The sequence below is a fragment of the Gopherus evgoodei genome, chromosome 6 (genome assembly GCF_007399415.2).
Source record: "Gopherus evgoodei ecotype Sinaloan lineage chromosome 6, rGopEvg1_v1.p, whole genome shotgun sequence".
Taxonomy (NCBI): Eukaryota; Metazoa; Chordata; order Testudines; family Testudinidae; genus Gopherus; species Gopherus evgoodei.
Window position 1 is genome coordinate 48,852,975 of NC_044327.1, and position 24,515 is coordinate 48,877,489.

Consider the following 24,515-nt stretch of genomic DNA (forward strand, 5'->3'; position numbering starts at 1 on the left):
CAGTGTGGAGAGAAGGGGGGAAGCTTGTGGCCACCCAGAAATGTTTTGTTAGATGCAGGGCTTGATCTTTAAAGGAAAATCAGGCTCAGCACCCATCTGAGTTTTCCTCCCAGGTTATTGGACTTGTAGTACAGGGATCAGGTAACTCGCTATAAATTGGGACCAAAGCCTGCTGGGAAGAGGGATGCAGTGCTACCCAGTGGAGAGGGAAAAGGAGTGACATTCTATAGGGACCAGGGCTTGGGCAATCCCTTGTTGATAGAGAACCAGGGAATAAGCACAGGAAAGGCTCAGCTGAAGCCTTGTGAGAAGGCCTGGAAGAAGACCTGGGGAAGAGCAGCAGCATTTTGGCAGGGGTTTCCATGGACTAGAGGTAGTGGGTGTCCTCAGATGGCAAGGTGGATGTGCTAAGCTGCACCTTTCACAGTCTCTCTCTCTCTCTGGGGCTAGTCAATGCTGTACTCATCACTAGCCCCACTCCACAATATGAGGAGAGAAAATGTACCTGGTCCTTGTGACAGTGTATACTCCCTCCCCACTCTAGCAAACTCACCATGAGAGTGGCATAATTTAGCCTATAGCATTAGGAACCTTCTAGTTATTCACCATTGGGCTCTACTTTACTAATTGCCTTTTAAAGTAAGTGAGTCAATGAATCATAGTCACTCTACAAAGCAATTAAAAAGGATTAGAGTGTCCTAAAGAGGCAGATTATGTCAGAACATTATATTATATTACTTTCCTTATTACTGCACCATTATAGGGAGTAGTACATTAATTAATTAAAAGTTGTAGTTTCCTCTTTAATTAAAATTAGTTTCTAAAGGTGAACTGTAAAACTTTTGGGAGGAAGAAAAGAAGGAAGGAAAAGAAGAAACTGAGGCATTATATAAAGTTAACTCTTACATCTATCACCTATGTCACTGAGTCTTTTGTTTTTGTAGTCTTTCACTATAAAACTTTATCCACTGAACACAGTTGTTGAAAATTGAGTTAGTTGACATGATGCTGACCACAACTTTATGTATAGACCAGGACAAGTCATATTCCATATCATGTCAGCTAATTGTGATTAAAGCCTAATGGTCTGTTTTGGCTGAAAAATCATGCACAACATCATGTCAGCTAACTTGATTCTTCACAGTTATGTTTAAACAATGCAAAATATTGCAGTGTAGGCCCATCCATCCTAACTGGGTGTATTTTACATTAGAGAAGTGTACCACAGGTCACCGAAGCAAGTGCCACTTTCTCCAGAGGTTCCAGGATGAATGCTCAACTCTCACTCAGGAATACAACCTGGATGTATCAGAGGCAGTTGCAGCAAAGCAACAGAGGGAGCCTCAGCAGCACATATGGGAAGCCAGGGACTGATATCCGCATGGATAAAGTTCTTGTCACAATAGTCATGCCCCTCCCAGTTATCTCTGGGAAGTCTGCTTCATTCAGTACTTGTTGATGATGTTCACCAGGTTTTGAGACTGGGCCATAGCCAGACTTAGTGGGCCGAGTTTTAGTAACATCTTAGGCTGAGAAGAAGGATATATATCTGAACGGCACGTCTGATATTCAGTCGTTGCGAAGAACAGATCTGATCCCGCAAACTGACATGAGGAGTCCCACTGAAGCCAATAGAAACCGTTGTTGTGAGAGTGAGAACTGCTCATGTGACTAAGGAGTTGTTAGGAGGTGGCTTGTTCCAACACACATTTCCTTTTTTGCCTCTACCTGTTACAGCTTGCTGTGTAAAAATTGCACTGGGCTGGACTGGACTAAGAAGTAATTTGCTATTGGCTAGTCTGACATGAGTCTTCAGATCAAATCAAACAATGTGGAATCTTTGAAAAGAGAGTGACCTGAGACTGACATATGGTTTCACAGAAGTTTGACGTTATTGTCATTGGATCTGGTGCCATAGAGGTTTGGCAGGCATCCTGGCTCATATGACTGGCAAAGAGCTATGGAGACCTCTGGTTTTAGGTCACGGGACAATGACTGAAGTGTTGTATCATCTTTGGGTTGTTTTTTTTTGTATCATTCCTTAGTGGGCAGGTGTCCCCATCACCAAGCCAGAAGCCCAGATGGCTCAGGGTATTCTTACTGCCAGCCTCAGAATAGAGGCTAAAGACTAAATGGATGTGGAAATGAAGGTACCCTTCTGTGCCGATGGGTTGGTCACTCAGGATTTAAGAATATTGGCAGTGTGGTATGGAAACTTGGAGGGCTGCTGTCCATGCTTTAACTTTTCTCTGGAGAAAGAACTTTATTCTTCAGGCCTGTCAAGTCCACACCTTCATAAGCACTAAATTTATCTTTTTAAAAAGAGACTGATCAAGATTTTCATAGTGAATCTGGGTGATTCATTTGTCGGATGCTCAACTTGAGATTCCTTAAAAGGTCCTTTACTTACAGAAAGTACTTAGCACCTCAGCATCCTCTGACTATCAGCACCCTTCTAAAGGTATTTCAAGTTGGCCACCCAAAAATGGAGGCAACCAGAATGACTAGTCACTTCTGAAAATCTTGTCCATTAGTGCAAATAAATATTTAAAAGATGTAGAGGCTGGTGAGCTAGCCTGTGAACATTGTGTGATAGCCATTTATTTCTTCCCATACCTTGAAATTGGAAAATGGGCTGATTATTTAGTAATGCATCTCCTCTACTAACAGGTGTACACTGTGGCTGTGACTAAGTTTATGGGCTTATCAGGTGATTTTGAGTCAGCTGCGCTAGCACTGGTTGAAAATTTTCCAGCAAAACTTTTTCCAATGGAAGATTGGGTTTTCAATTAACACTTCTCCCCACCCCACCCCAAGTGTCTCCTTTCCTCAAAACTGTTCAATTTTCTGGGTCAAAACTGAAGTTGGGGGGTTGGGGCTTTGGTGAGACGTTGAAATTTTCCATGTTAAAAAAAATATCAATTTTACAGTTAGCTCTAGGACTAATCAACGTAGCACAGAAGCAACTGGTGTGGGCTGACTGCTCCCCTCTGTAAATGTGCACCTGACCAAATAGTAACCTTTAGTCTAGTGGTGGCAAACTCAACAGTTCTAAGTAGCTAGGGGAGAAACAATCTGGATGAAATAAGAACCTTCACCTCCCCATTTGAGTGCAAAGCCAAATCCTTTGTGTGAGATTCAGGAAAATTTTTACTAACTCTTTTTGTAAATCACTTCTTGGTCTGGCCACTCTCCGAGCTTTCTGGTTCCATGCTGATCCTGTCTTGTGATTCTGAATGCCCTCCTGGCTGACATTGCAATGGTGGGAGCTGTGTGTTGGCAAAAGTGCTATCTGTAAAATTTTCTAGCATAGGTATGGCCCCGATGGAACCAAGTCTGTCTTAACTCATTTGTACTGAGGAGCTGGAGACTTTTATTTGCGTTCCCTTGAGTTTAATGAAGTTATAAAAAAAGGAGATCAAGGTGAGATTAATTATAAGAATAATTTGTGGTGTCCATAACCTATTTGTAAAGGATGATGGTTTAGTTTGGCTTCATAAAACAGCCTCTGCCCTATGATAACTGCTTCCTGATTTAATCCATTTAGCATGAAAATAATTGGGGTGAGTGAACTGGCTTGGCAAAAGATAATAAATAATGAAAATTTTCACTCAGTTCCCCAAACAGATGCCTACATTGATCCAAACTGAACCTGCAAAGAAGACTCAATGTGTATAAGTCCCCATATATCTTCTAAATGTATAAATTATGGTGGGTTTAGGAGGTCACAGAAGTCATAGATTCTGTAACTTTCCACGACCTCTGTGACTTCTGCAATGGCCAGTGTGGCTGACCCCAGGGCTGCCCACATAGCTGGCTCCATTGCAGCTGCTTAGATGACCCTAGGGACAGTCACACTGGCTGCTGCTGGAGCGGCTCTGCAGCCAGCTGCTCGGGGGGCCCCGGGCCAGCCACATCGGCCGCTGTTCGAGCGGCCCTAGCAGTAGGTGCCCCCTGCCCTGGATGCACCCACTGCAGCGCCACCTCCTCATCCCCCCCTCCAAGATTTAGTCATAGGTATAAGCCGAGGACAGGTCATGGCCATGAATTTTTGTCTTTTGCTCGTGACCTGTCTGTGACTTTCACTCTAATTACCCATGACTAAAAAGCAGTCTTATTAATAATATTGTTGTCCCATAAAACAGTGTCTGGAAAAGAACTAACTGAGCAAGCACAGTAATTAGAGCTGTGCAATTCAGTTTTGTTATCTACCCCAAAATGTTGCCAAGATCACTAAGGGTCTGTCTACACTGGCAGAGTTACAGAGCCAGCAGTTACAGCACTGATCAGAGAGCGCTGAAGGGAAACTGCTGTTTGTGTGCTCATACTGTCAGCTGCCTGTACAATAGCATGGTCACACTTGCGACACTTACAGTGGTATCTAGAGCAGTGCACTCTGGGGAACTATCCCACAGAGCATCTCTTCCTCTTCTGCCGCTAAGAGTTGTGGGAAGATGGAGAGGGTTGTGGGGCATCCTGGGTCCTATCCCAAAGCCCTGTGATGCATTGCTTCACATCCCAGCAATCCCTGTGCTTCCATCCACATTCAGCATCATCTTTCAATGGCAGCTTGTGGCTGCAGCACCGGAGCGGCAGTTTGCCTCCCGCGCCTTGTGGTAGGTGTTGCGCAGCTCCTTCACTTTGACACTGCACTGCAGTGTGTCCCACTCATGGCCCCTTTCTGTCATGCATCGTGGAATCTGTCCATAGGTATCATAATTTCTATGGCTGGAGTGCAGCTGGGACTGTAAAGCCTCCTCTCCCCAAATGCTGATGCAGTCCAGCGGCTTGGCATTGCCCCAAGTGGGGGATTGCTTGGTGCGTGGAGCAGGCATGGCCACCTGGAAAGATGCACTGAGACCACTGCACGTATCACAGAGCAAACAGGAAGGGGACTTTCAAAATTCCCAAGGAATTTAAGGCGTGGGGATGATGGTTAGTAACCTGAGGGCAGGGCAGTAGAGTTCAAACCGATGACCAGAGAGGCAAGAACAAGCATTGTGGGACACCCCTTGGAAGCCAATTGCTGCCCTGTAATTGACACTGGCACAACGGCACTGTACGCCTGGCGCAGAAAGCTGTACACCTCTCGGGGTGTTTTTTTACAGCGCTGTAGCAGCGCAGTTTCTGCGCACTACGTGGCTTGGCAGCGTGTAAACATCAGGAGTTACAGTGCAAAAAGCTGCTTTATTGAGCAGAAACTTGCCAGTGTAGACAAGGCCTAAATGTCTTCAAATGTTTTTGCAAGGCCTGGGCTAACTTTTGATTGTGCTTGGGCTGATTTGTGCTTTTCAAGGGTTAGGGGTTGAGAAGGAGAGAAGCTTGCTAAACTAGGTTTTTAGATTGATTCAGCTGAGGGGTGGGGAATGCCAGGTGGAGTGGTCATGGCTAATGTTTGCTTGGAGTTTGGGGCCTAAATAACCTATATGAATTAGCTGCTATTATGGCAGCTTAAAGCAGCTATAAACCCAATTTAATCCCGCTTGGGAGGATTCTGCCTGAATAGGGCAATTCTTCTGTAGCCATTGTACTGGCTTCTATATCTTCCCTCTACCCCACTACAGGGGTTTACAGGGGATGATGTAGGAGATTTGGCAAACAGGGCATTGTTGAGACACCCCTGTCACTGATTGATCCTTGACTGTCAGAATTGCTGTGAGCAGCTGGGCATAAAGTTGGAGTAGCTAGGCTTCCTGCTGACCCTGAGATCAGGGGAGCACACAGGTATCTTATAATCACATCTGTTCCTGGTCTTAGTATGAGCATGGCTTGGCTAGACTAGAAAACCTGTCCTGTTGAGTTTGTTTGAACCCAAGACTCGGGTTGTGAACCTCTGTGAACTGAAATTAAGAAAAAGCCTTGTACCACTGATCTCTGCAATCTGAAACTGCAAAGTTTCACAGAGTGAAACCTAAGAATGGGGCAAAGACCTGTGTAATAAGAGTCATGCAAGGCATGGAAAATATCAGGGGATAGGGGAGAGAATCCTTAGTTTACAAGCAGCCAAGCAGTCCGCACACCAAGGCCACAGGCTACAATGCAGGCCATTGAGAAGAATAGCCGATGCTCCCTGTTACACTGTATATAGGGCTTTTGTGCTACTGAATCTTATATTCCCATACATCTATAGTTTCCAGTAAAGATGAAGCAAGGGAAAGGAGTTTCAGTAGGCCTCTGGGTGGCTGAGTTTCTTTTGAAATGCTTACTTTAATGCTGCTGGGATTTTATTGTATTATTGATGATGCATTAGGGTGCCCAGAGCATTGGCTAGACTCACTTTAAATCTAAATAAGTATTGCATGGCCCCATTGGTCAACCACATTGCATACCTGTCCACATAGCTCCTTCTGGTGGAGGAAGCTCAGGCTATCAACTGAGATCTCATTTGTAATTGCATAGCATGCTGCATGGCCCCACAGCACAGAATCTCCACTGCTATGGGCTTCATGCACAGCTGAGCCTTGGCTTTGAAGTTTATCTGGGACATTCTGTGGGCATGTAGGCTGCCCCAGGATTTGACTTTCAGTGCATACATTGCATATTAATAACCTGCAAACAGTACAAGGATTATACAAGCTGCTTTCTGTTTGCTTTTCTTTATGAATAGACTACTTGATAATTTCCCACCTTTTCCTTTAAAAACACCACCTAATACAATAGATGCCGCTTGTATGTTTTGAAAAAACAGTATTTAATTTAAGTAAATCAAATCAAATAAAGAGCATATTCTTTCTCCTGTTGGGTTCTGATCCATTCCTTCTAATTACAGTAATCTTAAATTACATGACACATCACTTGGACATGAAATGAACTATGAGATAGTGTAGGATTAGAGCGACATCAAAGCCCTGATTGATTTTCAACATTATGCAAAGCCTCTCATTTTCCTTTTGACTCAGAGCGCCATGCAGATTATAGATTGTGTTAAGTAATCATAGCAGTGCTGTTCTTCCCTGACCATGGATGTCTGTATCAGCATTCCCCTTATAAACCTCTAGTTTCAAAGGGTTTTATAGTTTGTCCATAAAAATTTGTTCTGTGATGGAGTTTGGTATTAAGGTCTCATCCCAGGATAAGAAGAATTTTTCTTTAAACATTTGATTAGTGTTTGCGATTTCTGAGACACTGTCTGAGTTTTAAAATGGTAGAACTCAGTTCCTTAAAGTGCTCCCCACTCCTACAATTCAAAAATAGCTTTATTTTCCAAAGTGAATGTTGACAGGTCATTATTAGACTGTTCTGTGGATTTGTGTCTTTCATTTCCTAGGCAGCGAGGGGTCGGGAGGGTCAGAGAAATAATGCACTCAGCTCACAGAGTGAACTTCACCTAACAGTGACTCCTGCCACCGAGGTTACTCCACTCAGCTCTCCTGGACAGAAGAATGATAGGATAAAGCAAAGCCCCATTTTCAAGCAGGAAGGAGAAGGGGATTAAAGTATGCTTCTCAGGAAGGTGTAGGCATTCTTTAGGCAGGCTGCAGCCAAGGCCATGCACATTGTTTTCACAAGTAAGTCAGCAAATAGTTAGGAGAGATCGGGTTTGTGAGGGAAGTCCTGGGGGAAACTGGCTGTATTGCAGTAATAAGCAGTGGTGGAAAGGGTGGTTATGTTTACTCATAAACAAAGAGCAAACTGTTTGATAATGACATTTACTTTATATTGAGAAACAGCAAGTCAAGCGAGAACAAAAGTAACATCTCTGTGTGAGAGCACACTGTGTTTGTCCTCTCTGCGGCAGACTGCACCGAACTCTGCTGCCCAAAATGGCTGCCAGCAGCTGCAGACAGCAAACTTCTAGGCATGTAAAAGTGCTGTACACAGACAACAAGTCATAATATTTGTAAGCTACACATAGTACAGCTGTCTGCATTGAGACTTTCCCTTAGGTGCAATGGGCCTAATTCTGAGCCTATTGAAGTCAATTGGAATCTTTCCATAGACTTGAATGAGCTTCAGATCAGGCCCCATGTGAAGTTGTTGCATCAGCCCAGAAGAATCTTTGGGATTGTCCTAACAAGTGCTGTTGACATGATGTGAGAACATTTGATCAAATTAAGGGCTGTTCAATGCTCACTGGGGTGTTGTGTAGCTCTCAGCTGACCAGACAGCAAGTGTGAAAAATCGGAACGGGGGTGGGGGGTAATAGGAGCCTATATAAGAAAAAGACCCCAAAATTGGGACTGTCCCTATAAAATCAGGACATCTGGTCACCCTACTCAGCTGTGGTCTTGCACAGTTTATAAAATGCCCCAAAAGAAATGGTACCATATATACTTGTTCATAAGTCGAATTTTTTTAGTAAAAAAGGGAAGCACCAGAGAAGGGGGTCGGCTTATGAACGGTTATAGAGAGGGAGAGGTGGGACACAGCCCCTCCCCCCAATGGAAGGAGCAAGGAGAGGCAGCAGAGCCAGAAGTGAAGAGGCGGGACCAGAGTCTCTCTGCTTCTGGCCATGCTGCTCTACCCCCAGCCTCTGAAGCAGCTGCAGCTCTGGGGCTGGCAGGCTGTAGCTGTGCCACTCAGCCCTGCTCCCCAGAGCAGGCTGTGAACGTGCTGCCCGGCCTGCCAGAACACACTTCAGCCATACCACCTGGCCCAGCCCGCTGGAACGTGCTGTGGCTGCGCCACCTGGTGTGGCTTGCTGGAGCAGGCTTCATCTGTGCTGTCCAGCTTGCCAGAGCAGCTCCAGCCAGGCCAGAGACATCCTCTCCTGGCCCTCCCCAGATAAGGTAGGAAGGAATGGAATGAGGAGAGTGTGGGTGTCCCGGGCTGGGGGTGGGGGATGGTCACAGGGGTCACTCCCCTGACCCCCAGCTTCTCCCCCCCAAAAAATTTCCCCACCAGTTGCTGTCCCGGCCTGTCAGGGTAAGCAGCTGGCAAGCCGGGAGACTTTTTTTACTTAGGTTTACCTCCCTGCCTGTGGACGCTTGAGGTAAACAAACCATCTTGGCACACCAGCGACTTATCCTGATGGCTTGGGAGCCAAAGTTTGCTGACCCCTGACTTATAGGGTCAGCTTATGAATGGATCATAAACATTTTCCATTTTTACTTAGCCATCTTGGGGGGAGGCTTATAAAAGAACCGGCTTATGATCGAGTATATATGGTAGTTAACTTAGGTACACAATTATACATTTAGGAGCTCAAGATGCTTGAGGGATGATTGGAGTACTCTGATGCAAAGTGGTTGACCAAATTTGAAAATTGATCCCAAAGACTTAAGGTTTTATTCTGCAGATCAAGTTCTGTAAAATGGGGCTCTTAATGTGTATGTGCAACAGGTGGACCAACACAAGAGTGGTGATGCCTTTTGGAGACCACAGGTGAAATAAGTAGGGATGAATGGGTCAGTTCAAAATAACACTAGTCCTGAATCTCAGTCCTTCAAATGAACCACATCCAAGCCCTGTTTCAGATATTACTCCTCCCTCCAAAATCTTTGACTGCCCTTCTAAAAATTACCTACTCTGCTTCTTTAAATTCAGTCATCTGGCCTGGGTCTAGTGAGTCTTGTTCTTTACCCTTTCCCCGCATAGTTTTGCTTCCCAAGAATTTCCTTCCCAATCCACTCCTGATGATATGTTCACTAGATCCTACAGTCTCTGATGGTGCTGGACCCTGAATGGTTTTCTTTTTCAAATCTCAAGCTTTCTTTTTCAAATCTCAAGCTTCAGGTCTTCATGATGCAGGTTTCCCAATCCCATTGTTCCATGGGCATCCTACTACATGGCCAGTGCTTTTCAACTGAAGGGTGGCGGGGGAGGGAAGAGTTTGTGACAGGAGTGTATGTGTGTATGGAGGTGGAGAGAGAGACAGTGTGATTTGGGGGACAGAGAGTGTGTCAGTATGCTGTCTTGTAAGTTCACACAGTGGCAGGAAGCAACCAGGTGGTGGTTGTTGTATGAACAGAGGCAACGTGATCCAATGGTTAGGAAACTGGATTGGGGCTTGGTACTTGGACTGGCTAACACAGCTATGCCACTGACCTTGGGCGAGTCATTTCACTTTTTTTGCCTCTGGTTTTCCCTCCTGCTCTTTCTGTCTTGCCTATTTAGATTGTAATCTCTATGAAGCACGGACTGTCTCTTACTAAATGTGTGGACAGTGACCAGCACAAAGAGGGTCCTGATCTTGGTTGAGGCCTCTGTGTGCCACTGTAATACAAATAACTCCAATACTTTAACACTGTATAAAATATCTAGTAAGACTCATGATGATGAGTGACCTGCTTATCTTTGAACTGGGATAGAGCTCAGTCTGTCTTTCTTTCTTTTCTTTAGGTAGTGCTGCCACTATTAAAAGAAAAACCCAAACAAACACAATTAGCAGGACACAAAGGAATCACACAAGACATGGCATGTCGCCAATGGATGTCACTGTGAAGACATACTCCACTTGTGAAAGTCGGAGGGCACTCTGCAGTAGCTGGACATACCCTTCATTAAGGGTATGTCTACACTGGCAAGTTTCTGTGCCACAAGTTATACCTTTTTCATTAAAATGCTGGAATTAAACCTCTGTTGTGTGTCCACACTGTGCTCCTTGTGACGCTGGAGTGCATCCACAATAGCAGCTTTTGCAATTGCAAAGACTGCAGTGCATTGTGGTAGCTATCCCACTGTGCAGCTGGCCGCAGGGTACTTTGGGAAGGGTTTGCAGTGCCTCATGGGGCTGGCACAGTATCACATGATGCAGGTTTCCCAATCCCATTGTTCCATGGGCATCCTACTACATGGCCAGTGCTTTTCAACTGAAGGGTGGCGGGGGAGGGAAGAGTTTGTGACAGGAGTGTATGTGTGTATGGAGGTGGAGAGAGAGACAGTGTGATTTGGGGAACAGAGAGTGTGTCAGTATGCTGTCTTGTAAGTTCACACAGTGGCAGGAAGCAACCTGTCCTGAGGCAGGGGGAGGGGAAACCCCCGACATTAACCCCTGCCTCCCTTCCTGGTCTCTCTGCACAGAAATATCTCTCTCTCTCTCTCTCTCTCTCTCTCTCTCACACACACACACACCTGCCTCTGTGTTCAACAGCGGGAGCATTCCACATTAATGGTTTGCTGTGTGTCCCAGAGCAGATCAGTACTTTCAAAGGGGAGGGGCGCATGTCTCCGGGGCAGCTGAGTTCAAAACAATGAACAACGCAGTCACTTGAGGCATTACGGGACAGCTCTGGAGGCCAGTTACAGCACAGAAAGCAATCAAGTGTCTACACTGGCAATAGAGGGCTGGAGCCTCTGCGCAAATAGCCTTACGACTCTTCTCGAGGTGGGTTTTTTGCAGCGCTGCAACTGAGGAGTTTCTGCACACAAAGTGGCCTGGCAGTGTGTACACGTCTGCAGTTTGAGTGCAAAAAGCTGCTTTACTGCGCAGAAATTTGCCAGTGTAGACAAGCCCTAAGGAACCTGCGCTGGGTCAGGTTTGTGAAAGTTCACCCAGTCCCATTTGGACTCGCTGACAAAATTGACTACTGTATTAGCAAGAAAGAACTCTGCTCTGGTTTCAGTAAGTCATTCAGGTTCAAAGCACTGCATAAACAAGCACAACAACACTTCCTAGTTTGTGGGAAACAATGGTCAGGAACAATGTTAAGGAACTGTATTTAAACTCTCCCTTAAACACAGTTTCAAAGTTGTCAGACTTTATCCATACAATGCAGGTAAAATGAAGTATCTGTCATTCCCATGGTAGCATTGAATATACTTCTTATAAACAGAGCCTAAGAGGGATTGGATCCAGATTATTTAGTGTTTGTTTTAGATGATGGCAAAACTATGCTACTTCTGATTTTGTCTGTGTAATAAGATTTCAAAAAGTTGTTCTGAATCGTGCATATGTAATGAAAGAGGCATAGTGCATCTTCTAGTAACACGCTATCCAGATGAGGAAGAAAAATGGTAAAATAATGAGAGCTGGAAAGGATAAGCAAATGTATCCTATTTTAATCTAAAAAAAAATAATTAAAATGGATTGGTATAGTTGAAATATCCCATTGTTATACTCAAAACCAATGCAGAAATTTGGTTTGAAAAAATCAGATGAAGTTGTCCTTTGAAGAAGTGTTTTTTTTTAATTCCTAGATCTCACTGTGTTGGTTGCACATCCCACTCTGCTAAAAGCTCTGCCTTTACTAAGGCCATGGCTACACTGGCGCTTTACAGCGCTGCAACTTTAGCGCTCAGGGGTTTGAAAAAAACACCCCCCTGAGCGCTGCAAGATACAGCGCTGTAAAGCCTCAGTGTAAACAGTGCTGCAGCGCTGGGAGCGTGGCTCCCAGCACTGCAAGCTACACCCGTAGAGGATGTGGAGTACGTGCAGCGCTGGGAGAGCTCTCTTCCACTGACATAGCTCTTTTCACACTGGCATTTAAATGGGCATAAATTATGTTGCTCAGGGGAGTGGCTAATTAACACTCCTGAATGACATAATTTATGTTGACTTAAACTGTAGTGCAGCCATAACCTTTGACCCTTGGGTTCCATTTTTGATCTCTGCTACATCAGTGTAAAATCCAGTGCAACCCTGAGAGCAGAATTTGGTCTTAGGTTTAGTAGGTGCTGAGCACAGGCAAGGGAGGAGAAAATTGAGTTGCACAGCCTGGGATTTTCAAAGGCACTAACTCCTACTAAAACTTAATGGGAGCTGTGTACCTAACTCCCTTGAGGTTTGTCTACATGGGGAAATTTACGGGTATAATTATATGGTTATAGTTCTACTGTTATAACTCCCTATGTAGATGTGGAATAAGAGTGCCTTTCCAGTTTAGCTTATGTCACTTTGAAAGCAATGTAAGAAAACCATATTGAAGAAATGGAGCATAGCACATTTTAGACAGTTTCAGCCCACAGGGAAATTCTTTTCAAAAGTTCTGATGACTTGATTTCTGAGCATGTGTTCCAAGGTAGTTTTTTATGTTTGAACTGCTTTTTTCAGGCTCCCAATCAGCCTGTCATTTCCATGTGCACAACTCCTATCAGATGCCAGATTTGTTTTTTGCCCTCAGGTCTCGCCAACGTGGCATATCTGAAATGTGACGTACAAAGGAAAATATAATATTTTAAACGTGCTTTATGATAACAGTTTACCTAAGCTATTTAAAAACCAGAATCTTACTTTTACTGATTTCCCCTCTGCGCCCCCCTCCTACTTGGTAATTAAAATCTTGTCTACCCTGGAACTATATGGAGACTGGAGAACTAGTCAAATGATGTCATTGCAAGAGACTGACAACTGAGCAATTGAGGTAAAGGGATTTTTACTGTGTTTTAAAAGAATCCATTTTGCCGTGCATTACTCCTGTGGCAATGAAATAGTCACTAAAAAAGAAGCAACTTGATAGCATTACTTCATTGAAACTCTTCCATTTTAGTAAAGGCTATTGCATATTGGTGGTAGGGGTTAGACGGATACTCTTTGAAACAATCTGTCTTATAAGGAGGAGGAAGTGGACCTACTCCCAAAATGTATTAGTAATAAATGAATATCTTTTAAGTGTATTTGTTCTCTGTGTATATTTGTGGTTTCATAGTAGTCAAACACACAAAAATGTATTTTAAACAATTTCAAAGAAAAACCACAACATTAAATTGCTGTATAATATCAGGATGTATAGAAACCCAAGGAGTATTTAATAAAATACACAGGAGATTATTTCAATGAGCATTTAGTTAAAATGATACTAAATTCCTTTTCCAGACAGTTGTCTGGATCAGGGAACCACAATTTAGGATCCATGCACATTTATTTTCTCCGAGGGGTCCACATAGATAATAGGTCTCATAAGCAGTAATAGAGGTTTCACATATGAACTCCCTCCATGATGATGGTACTGTAAAATAAATCTAATTGAAGCTCATCAATAAAAATAAATTGGGTGTTTGCAATACTATGGTTTTCTTCTGCAAAACATTTTTCCTTCTTTTCCCAAATGTGTAAGAAGCCTTCAACTAGCTGGCTCTTCATTTTGAGTCTTCATCATTTGTATCCGTTTTTCCAACCTCTCCTTCCATTCAGTTCTGAGTCTAAGACAGGAAACAAACACCGGTATCACCAAAAAGACTCCAGTCTTGCACATCTCCGGGCTTTGAGAGATACCACCAAACTCATCTTCCTAACATTTCCCACCATTGGTACTGCTCTGCCAGCAGTAGCAACAGTGGGAGATCTACCAAATCCTGCTGGTAGTGTCTTCTAGCATAATAGTGTTAACATGATGAAGAAACTTAACCTGAGTTTTGGGGCTCAGCCATCTCTAGTTTTCATCTCTCCTGGCTTGACAAATCTACTTTGTAGGTCATCCCTTATTTCTCAAGATTGGCTGCTGCCACCTGCTGGACAACCTCTTACAGTACTTTCTTGGTTGCCTTTAGCACTACTAGATTGAAAGCACTAGAGGGTCTCTGTACAGTTAAATCTACAAGATTGTTACCAGAAGCAATGCTTCTTACTTGTTGACCAGATAGGTTTGGTGAGTGGTGGGAGTTTATTTGTAGTGCAGTAGTACCTAGAGGCCCCAATAAGGATCAAGGCACTATACTAGGCACTGCACAAATTCATGGTAAGACAGTTCCTGGCCCAGAGTGAATAGACAAGACAGACAAAAGACATGAGAAATTATACATGTGGGGAGCTGAGGATTGGAGAAATTAAGGGACTTGCCCAAGGTTACAGTGTAAATCTAAGGCAGACCCAGGAACTGAACTCAGCTCAGCTCTCACACGTCATAGGCCGGGGCACTAACTGCAACACCATCCTTCCTTCCTCTTTTCTGTGAATTTTAACCTTTTTTTTGGGGGGTGGGGAAGGAAAAGGGTGGATGAATTTTGATTTGGGACCAGCTTATGTGAAAAGGTGCATCTTCACTGGGAAAAAAAAAAAAGATGTATTCTTACCTCAGGGTAACCAGCACAATCTAAGATCCTCTGAAGACAAGGCAGTTTATAGTTTTCACAGGTTAGCAGGCTGAGCTAAAGACTAGAGGGGAGCTTAGGGTTTGCCTTGGCCTGCTGGCACATGTTGAAACTACAGCTGTCTTGTTTTAATTAGGGATTTACCTTGTGTTAGTTACATTAGTTACTCTGAGTTAAGAACACATATTTTTTCCTAGGGAACAGAAGGCTAGAAAGGCTAAATGATCTGAGGCCAGATTCTCCGCTGTGGTTGAGCTGAGGCTCCACACAGCACCAGATAGCAACTTGAGCAGACCAAGAATGATCTACCCTCTCTTATCTTTTTGAGATCAGCCATTGAGGTCATGGCTGAGGCACACAGGAGGAGGGGCAGCGCATGAAGCTTTGTTGTTGTATATTACACAGAGAACCCCAATTACCTGTGGTCATTCTGGGATCTATTGCATGCACTAAATTTATTTAAGCAGCAAAGAATCCTGTGGCACCTTATAGACTAACAGACGTTTTGGAGCATGAGCTTTCGTGGGTGAATACCCACTTCCTCAGATGCATGTAATGGAAATATCCAGGGGCAGGTATATATATGTGTGCTAGCAAGCAAGCTAGAGATATATATACCTGCCCCTGGATATTTCCATTACATGCATCTGAGGAAGTGGGTATTCACCCACGAAAGCTCATGCTCCAAAACGTCTGTTAGTCTATAAGGTGCCACAGGATTCTTTGCTGCTTTTACAGATCCAGACTAACACGGCTACCCTCTGATACTAAATTTATTTATTACTTTTTTAAAGGATTACAGTATCAACCCACAGAAACAAGCACCCCTTCTCCCCCCATCCTTACTTTGGCAGAGCACTTCTCTGTTGACGTTCTTTTTCAATTTGCAGATGCTTAGTTTGTTTTTCAATTGTCTTTTCCCAGAAGTCTGTTAGTTCCTCAGTTTCACATCCAAACACTTCAAAGCGCACATATTGACTATTCATTTTCTGTAAAGAAGAAAACCCAAATGACCAGTTACCGGTCCTTTTCTATTTTGCTGTTTGGAATATGGTGCTACTGCAGCATGCTTTAGATCTTTACAATATTGAATTCACATGCAGTTTTTTTTTACTGTGGAGGCAAAAGAAGAACTTAATGGGAATGAATCATGCTCCTACTTCTTCATTCAGAAAGTGGCACTTGAGGTATATGCTGTACTATAGTTATTACAATTCCTAATTGTTCACCTTAAAGTGCCTTTGGTAAAATATCTTTCACCTCCATATAATTGCGGTTGTGACCTTTTAGCACACAATTCAGGATACAGTTATTGCACTCACGTTAGCATAATGATGAAGACGTTTTGCATGTAAGTTAAAGAGGTAATGTAAAAGTAACTGACATTTGTAAGATTTTTCCAAGGTTTCTCTGAAAGTAAATTGCCAGCAGGCTAATTACCAGTTCATCTTAACACCTGCAATAATGAGTAAACCCATTTCTGGCAAGTATGTTTTCATAGTATCTTTACACTTCCACAAGATGTAGGCAAGCACATCTTTATTTTATTATTTAATTATTTATACAAAGATAACAGAAATGTCCCCCAAAGTTCCACATGCGAAAGACTTTACAGTTAAATTAACAGCACTCATAATAGCTTAGTTTTTCATTCCACTTTATTTCCACTGATTGTAGTTGATATTGATACATTTTGTAATATTGTAACAAAGGATGTTAATGACTTGCACATTTGGAGAGTTTCACCCTGTAACCCCAGAGGAAGAGTTAAGGGCGTCAGGCAGTAACCATACTCAATCGTTAAGGGTATCTTGTAGGTTAAAGCACTTTCAATACAGTTATTATTCCTTTCAGAGCTTCCTTTTGTATTGCAAAGCAAGTGCACAAAAGAAAGGGTTAAGGGTTCACCTTTCTGGTCAGCGGTGTCCTTGGTAAGAGTTTTGGGCTAGGGCTGTTTCTGTTCTTGAGGGCTATGGCCTTGGCTACACTTAAGAGTTACAGTGCTGGTGGTGGCTTTACAGGTCTGTAACTCACTCCCCATCCACACTGGCAAGGCACATATAGCAGTGTATCTCCCTGGCTACAGCGCTGCATGTACTCCACCTCCACGAGAGCAGTGCCGTAGCCAGGTTTTCGGCTTAGGGGGAGCACAAAACATAAAAAAGGTGCCCCCCCCTTGGCTCCCCCTCTGGCCACACCCCCAGACCGGACCCCTCCCCTGCTCACCTTTCCTCCTGCGTTTCCGAGCCGGCCTACCACCCTGCGGCTCCTCCGGCCATGCGGTGGGCAGTGCGGGCCAGCAGATGTGGCTTCCGAGCCAGCCTGCTGCCCCGCGGCTCCTCTGGCCATGCAGCGGGCAGCGTGGGCCGGCAGGCGCGGCTTCAGAGTCAGGCTACCGCCCTGCTGCTCCTCCGGCCATTTGGTGGGCAGCACGGGCTGGCAGGTGCGGCTTCCGAGCCGACCTGCCACCCCGTGGCTCCTACAGCTGTGCAGTGGGCAGTGCGGCTGGCAGGCGCTGCTTCCGTGCAGGGCTGCTGCTGCCGCCTCGCAGCTCCTCTGGCCGTGCAGCCAGCAGCCGTCGCTTCCGCGCCTGCTGGCCTGAGTGGAAGCAGCTGCTTCCGCTGAATGCCACCAGCTATGCTACTGGACGAGAGGAATAAAGAGAATAGCACTGCTGCTGTAGTGTTGGGGTGCCAGTGAAGGACCCTGCTCCAGCAGCCCTGAAAAACTCTCATGAGGGCCCCTGTGGGGCCCAGGGCAAATTGCCCCACTTGACCCCCCCCAGGCCCTGCCCTCTATCCCCACCTTGCCTCAGTCTATGGCCACTGCCAGTCTCGACCTAGTCCCCATTCACTGGGGCAGACTGCAGTATAAATGCCACTCATCACCAGCAAGGGGGGTTTAGACCTGCTGCCTCTGCCTACCCTTGGGTTGCCCTCTGAAACCCTTTAACAAGGCCTGCAACCTGGAGGGGGGGGTGTTCTAGGCCAGAGCTCCCCTGTTTCTCTAGCCTTCCCCCAGCCCTGCCCCACAGTACTTTTCTTTGGCCTTTAACAAGGCCTGCAGCCTGCGGGGTTTCTAGGCTGGTGCTCCTCTGGCCTTCCCCCAGCCCATGCTCCAGTCTCAGTACCCTGCTTAGTTCCTAGCAGCCAGGCTCATCCTTCTCCACATCGAGAGAGAGAAAGACTCTGTGTGCTTCCTGCCCACTGCCCTCTTATAAGGGCCAGTTGGGCCCTGGAGGGCATGGCCACATCTATGGCTGGTTCCCCAATCAGCCGAGGCTTGCTGCTTTTCCTAGCAGCAGTCTTCTGGCAGCTTCAGCCCTCTCCCAGGGCTGATTTCAAGCCCTTCAGGGCAGGAGCAGGTGGCCACCCCACTACCAGGGAACGATAACAACTGAGGTGAGTTAAAACCTTCCCCCAGCCTGATGGAATGAATTGAGGTAGCTCTTCAGGGCGAGCCTCATGAAGTGTTCCTTGTTGTAGTCCCTGATCCTGCAATTGTCTTTGTGAGGGCATACCTCTGTGCCTACCCAAAGCACCATTAACATCAGTGGGGCTATGCAGGCCCAGGCATGTGATTAAGTGCAATCATCAATGAGAGCATTGTGGCCTGAATCAACAAAATAAAACAAATATAACTTGACTAGGATGACCAGAGAGCAAATGTGAAAAATCAGGACAGGGGGTGGGGTAGGGGGTAATAGCAGCCTATATAAGAAAAAGATCCCAAAATCGGGACTGACCCTATAAAATAGGGACATCTGATCACCCTAAACTTGGCAACACATCTGGGCCCTGAATATGGAAGGTATTAGATCATGTACCCATGCTTAAAGTTACATATGTAAATAAGTGCCTTCCTGGATAGGCCCCGTAGAATAAGATGATGCCATTTTTGCATAGTCTTTACTGTTTTGTTAACATAATCATGCTCTAAATCACAACATATATTAGAGGATTACATGCTTTGTTGCTTCTGCTGGCCATGCTCCTGGCATCCCTTCATGCTCCCAACATGTTCCCTGTGTTCCATCCTCCCATCCTCATCTATTTCAGGGACTTACTGGAACTCCTCCCAGTCTCCACCCTTCCAGGGTCTCTGTGTGCCCCCCAGTCTCTTTCCTCCCATACCAGAGTCCCCAATTCTTTTCCATATGCTAGTGACTCTGTGCACCTCCCTTCCCCATACCAACGTCCCGCACCAGGGTCCCTCAGTTTTCTTCATTAATGGTTCTGTGTATCTCTGCACAGCAGGGTCCCCCATTCTCCGTGCCATACCAGAGGCTCTGTTCCTCTCCATTCCCTTCTCCCCCCGCACACCAGGGTCCTTCATTCTCCCAGCATGTCAGGGATTCTGATTTTCCTCCAATCCCATGTATGCCCATGCTAGGGTCCCCCATTCTCTAGTCTACACCACATCAAGGGTGCTGGGTGTCTCTCCTCCCCCACTGCCCCCATCAATATACCACATTTTCCTGACCATGTCTAGGGCTCTATTTTCTTCTATTGCTCTCTCCCCATTTCTGCTCTGATCCTCCATGCAACATGCCAGGGAAGCCCTGTGTTTCTTCTTCGCTCACCCTAGACTGCCTTTCTTACTCCCAGATTGGAAAGAAGGGGTGGATGGCTAATGCCATCTTTCTTCTCACTTGGAGCAGGCTGAGGAGGCAGGACATTAGGAAGGAAGACAAAATGAATGAAACCTTCTCTCTCTTCTCCCTCTGGCTGCCCCTGCTGGCTAAGAATCTGCCCCTTTGCTCCCCAGCAGGGAGAGTAATTATTTCTCTTATGTTTTTCAAGGCAGGTCTACACTGATAAGTTACATTGGCATAGCTATGTCTCTCAGCTATGTGAAAAAGCCACACTCCGAACAACTTGCCTAAGCCAACTTATCCCTCAATGTAGACAGTGCTAGGTTGATGGAAGAATTAATCAGGGAGGTAGATTACCTACAGCAATGGGAAAGCCCCTCCCGTCACTGTAGAGAGTGTTTACACAGAAGTGCTACAGTACAGTGGCTCAGCTGCAGCAGTGTTTTAAGTGTACACATAACCTCAGTGTGCCAACATGTTAAACTCTCCTGAGAGATGAGGAGAAATGTTATGCTGCAAGGGGTTAATGCGTTCCATCAAGAGATGACAGGAGGTTTACATGTCCCCTTTTTCCCTCTTTTGGCATTCTGATTTCCCTTCAAATCAAGAGGATTCTGGCCATTGATGTCTAGAACATTCCATGAAATTTTGGAATAGATTAGATGTGGCATTCAGAAGTTATGGCACGACAGACAAATTCCATCAAGTTCAGTGCAAGGACTCGCAAGCTTGGCCAACTATTACAAGTGGCACATTCATGTGCTTATAGAGACTAGGAGGGTTCTTTTAGGGGTATTCCTGCAGCATTGTGGGGTTGGCATTGGCTCTGCCAGTAGGATAAGTCTGTACAGCAGCTGGGAGGGTACACAGATACATTCTAGCTCTGCTTGAGCTAATGTACTAAAAATAGCTGTATGGGTGTGGCCTTGGTATCATATGCAGCAGCATGGGTTACCTGCATGAGCAAAAACCCACCTGAGGCCAGGTCTACATTACAAAGTTTTGCCAGTATAGCTATATTGCTTAGGAGTGTGGAAATATCTGCATCCCGATTGACATATCTATGCCAGCACATGCACAAAAAAAAACCCCTAAAAAACCCAACAACCACCAAACAACCCTTGTGTAAACACAACTATATTGGCAAAAGAGAATTTTTTCCATTATATCTTATGTCATCTGGGAAGGTAGTTTAATTATACCGTCAAAAGACTGCCTTATGATGGTATATAAGCTGCATCTCTACTGGAGGCTCTGCTGATACAGCTGTCCCAGTATGGCCATATCTACACTACCCACTTATGTTGGCCAAACTTATTTGCTCAGGGGTGTGAAAAACATGCACTCCTGAGTGACTCACGTTTCGGCGGCATAAGTGGTAGTGTGCGTTGTGCTATGTCGATGGGAGAGCTTTGTTGAGGGTAGTTTTATTATGTGGATGGGAAAGCTCTCTTCTGTCAGCAAAGAGCAGCTACGCGTGCGATCTTACAGTGGCTCAGCTCCATTGTTACAGCAGTGCTGCTGTAAACTCGCCAGTGTAGACATGGCCTATAGCTGTATCAGCAAAGCCTTTCTAGTATAAACATAGCCTGAGACAAAGAGAGAATGAGAAACTCTACTGACCACCAATAACGGCATGGGGGAATGAGGCAGCAGTTTATTCATTCTGAAGTTGAGTTATTGTTGAACTTGTACTAGAGACCATAAAATGGCTACAGTAGGCCACTACCAAAGTATTGAAGGGATAGAGTTCTATTGGTTTTTCCAGTAATCAGTACAGCATTTACCTTCATTTCACTCAGAAATGGGGAAGGTTAGAAATTATAGAGGATGCAAAATTGCAAAAGCCCATGAATTAATTAAAAAACAATCAAAACAAAATCTTAATTGAATATATTTTGTTTATTTTATTACATTTCTTTCTGATAGTCATCTTGTACCTTCATGGCAGTTTACATTCAACATCAGCTTGAGAAATAAATTTGGGGACAAATTTTATAAGATAATAACAATCTCTCTCTCTCTCAACGGGACTTTTAACGGGTTAATAGCAATGCCTCTGTGCCACGTGTTACAGCTAGAAAATGTCATTATTTCTAAAAATATCTCTTTGTAGTCTTCATTAAGCATGGAACGGGTTTTAGATTATACTTTTACATCCTGCTTTCCAAATGATGTGGTTTTGCATGAAAATGTCATTACAACCATCTTCCACAACATTTAATTTTTTAGTTTCCTATGCCTTGTGTGAATTTGTAGCAATTATTTGTAATTTATTTTAATCAGAGCTGCAGAGAGCTAGTAAAATAGTCCCTCTAGGCTTGCTTGGAAAAGCTTGAAGAAATTGCTGCCATTCACCTGCCAGGCATGATATGAAAAGCAGAGCTGGGAGCTCATAATGTTTATATAATTCTATTTAGCGATTCAGTTTTTTTATGAGAAAATGTGAGACATACTACAAAGAGACTAGGAGCTCAGAACAAAAATAGCCTCTTTGAAGGGATTGTTTTATTTTCTTTTTGAGATTTTGCTGTAACTTTGTTTGAGTTCTTCTTGGGTTTCTGAGTTTGAAAACCCCCTTATTTGCCAACCCATTTCCCCTGAATTATTGGGGGTCTTCATTTTGAGTCTGATTTTCAGAACTTCACTGTAGTTGTCTCTTTTCTAAAGTTGACATGTTGAGCAAGTAAATCTGACAGGTATACGTGTGCTGGCATTTGTATTTGGGATTAATTGCAGGTACAATTGGATGCTGCAAGAAAAATGTGGGCTCCGTTATTTCTTGATTAAAAGTTATGCCCACAAATATATTGGTTGCTTTTGAAAATCTCCTTATTTCTTTTTTTGTTTTATGCTTTAATGTGTCAGTGAAAAAACTTACTTCTTTCTAGTTTTAAAGGCAAGTGAGTATCCTTCCTTTTCTCTAAACAGAGCAGAATGTTACAAATGTAGGAATATATTACAGCATTTACCAATTTGGATCAGACTAATCATCCTTCTAGTCCAGTATTCTGTTTCTGAGAATGACCAATATCAGGTTCTTAAAAAAAAAGAAAAGAAAAGAAAAGGCTGGGGGGAGGGAGGAGGAGAGCAAGAGTCTGTAAGCAAGCAATTAGGAGTAATTTTTCCATAGGGGACATTATTTCCTAACTTCCTCAGTCAGATGTGGGCTTATAGCCTGAAACATAAGGGTTTATAGTCCTTCCTTATTCTTATAAATTCCTGATTAATATAGCTGTGGATGTTCTTATTGTCCATTCATTATTTGAATCCTGCTGAGCTATTGATCTCAATTATACCTTGTGGCAATGAGTTCCAAAGGCTAAATGTGACTCAGAGAAAAAATATTTCCCTTTATCGGTTATAACTATCCTGCCTGTCCGTTTTATTGAATGTCCCTGTACTCCTGATGTAAATGGTGATTTTTTTTGTTCTTAACCATTAAAGGAACCAAACTATTTGTTGAAATAACACCTTGTAACCTGTCAAAAGGAGGGGATCTGCATTAGTCTTCGCTGTTAGGTCACCTGATGTTCTGTGCAGAAATACTGGGAGGAATTTTAGAACAGTCTGGAGTATGAAGTGCAGTTAATGTGCTATATGCTACATATGGATCATGACACTTTTCTGTGTGTATGAATCATTTTGAGATGGGTTCACTTGTTCAGGTAAAATAAGAACTGGCCTAGCCTGTCACTCTTCTCAAGCTATTTATTGTATGTTCAAATTTGTGGTTAGGCTTTTTTCACCATTCCTATAGCTAGACAAACCTAGAATCTGGCTCAGTGCTGCCTGGGCATTGCATGACCTATGCAGGACACAGTCTGGCCCTATAAAAAGGTTATTCACAACCCTTCTTAGCACCAGAGCTTTGAAAACTTTAGCACATGAATGTGCAGTAGTTTTTGAAAACTGAATCTTCTTATCTGTTTCAAACTCCAGTGTTTTTACTGTTTGCCTCAATTAACACACATGCTTATAGGATTCCTGTCCCAAACCTTCCAAAATGATTGACTTCTTTTTTTTGCTTGGTCCTTCACATGCACATGTATCTGAATTCAGCTGCACAATGGGATGCCCTGGCTATGCCACCTCTGGCCTGTCCCAGAATGCTGCCCCTGTGCCAGAGGCTTCTACAAGGAGTGGATCTGCATCTACCTGAGAAGCCCTCTATGGGTATGTCTACACAGCAAAGAAAAAATTGCAGCTGGTGCGTGCCAGCCGGCTCTGGCTCACAGGACTTGGTCTGCAGGGCTGTTTCATTGCTGTGTAGTAGGCTTCTGGGCTTGGGCTGGAGCCCGAGCTCTGGGGCCCTCCCACTCTACATAGACCTAGAGCCTGGCTCCAGGCTGAGTCTGGGAGTCTACACAGCAATGAAACAGCCCTGTAGCCTGAGCCCTGCAAGCCTGAATTGGCTGGCATGGGCTGGGCATGGGTTTTTAGTTTCTGGGTCAATTCTATTCACTCAGCAGGGGGACATTAACCCTGCCCTCTTTTCCCTTTATGCCAGCAAAGACAAATTGGGCCTGTGTTCCATAAAAAATCTATTTCCATTTAAAAAAATTCTTGTTTAACACAGTAAACATAAAAGAACTTCTCAGATAAAGGAGAGGGGAGAAGTGAGAATAGGGGAGAAGTGAGATGCTGACTTTGAAGTGGGCACTGAACACAGCTTGAACTCAGGATCTCTGCATGTAATACAAAGTGTACACAGTAATGTTTTGTTAAAGTATGTAAAGAGCTCCAAATGGCCCTCTTGTAAATCTCAGGAGTTAGGACTGACCTGAGCTGGCCTGCCATAACTGCAATAGTTCTGACTGAAAGAGATTAATTTAAGCCTCTGGTGACAATCCTTCCAAAGGACAACAATGAGAAACTCACTCAGAAGCAATCATTTTTGACATAGCCCTGGCTGAAAACAAGCTGAACCAAAACTGACTGCTCCCCAATGAAAGAAATAGCTGGAATGACTTTAGAAGGGGGTTTTCCTACACAAGATTAATATGATTGCTTA

General features: G+C 44.2%; 1 protein-coding gene across 1 annotated transcript in view; it reads right to left on the minus strand.

Moving 5' to 3' along the window:
* The window catches only part of LOC115654033 (cryptic protein-like), a 29,543-nt gene extending 13,650 nt beyond the window's left edge, over positions 1 to 15,893 (minus strand). The window contains exons 1-2 of the mRNA XM_030567976.1: positions 15,754 to 15,893; positions 6,330 to 6,549 (exon numbers count right to left, since the gene is read on the minus strand). Of these exons, the coding sequence (XP_030423836.1) occupies positions 6,330 to 6,549; positions 15,754 to 15,893 (360 nt within the window). The remainder of the gene's footprint in view (positions 1 to 6,329; positions 6,550 to 15,753) is intronic.
* Between the last annotated feature and the right edge of the window lie 8,622 nt (positions 15,894 to 24,515).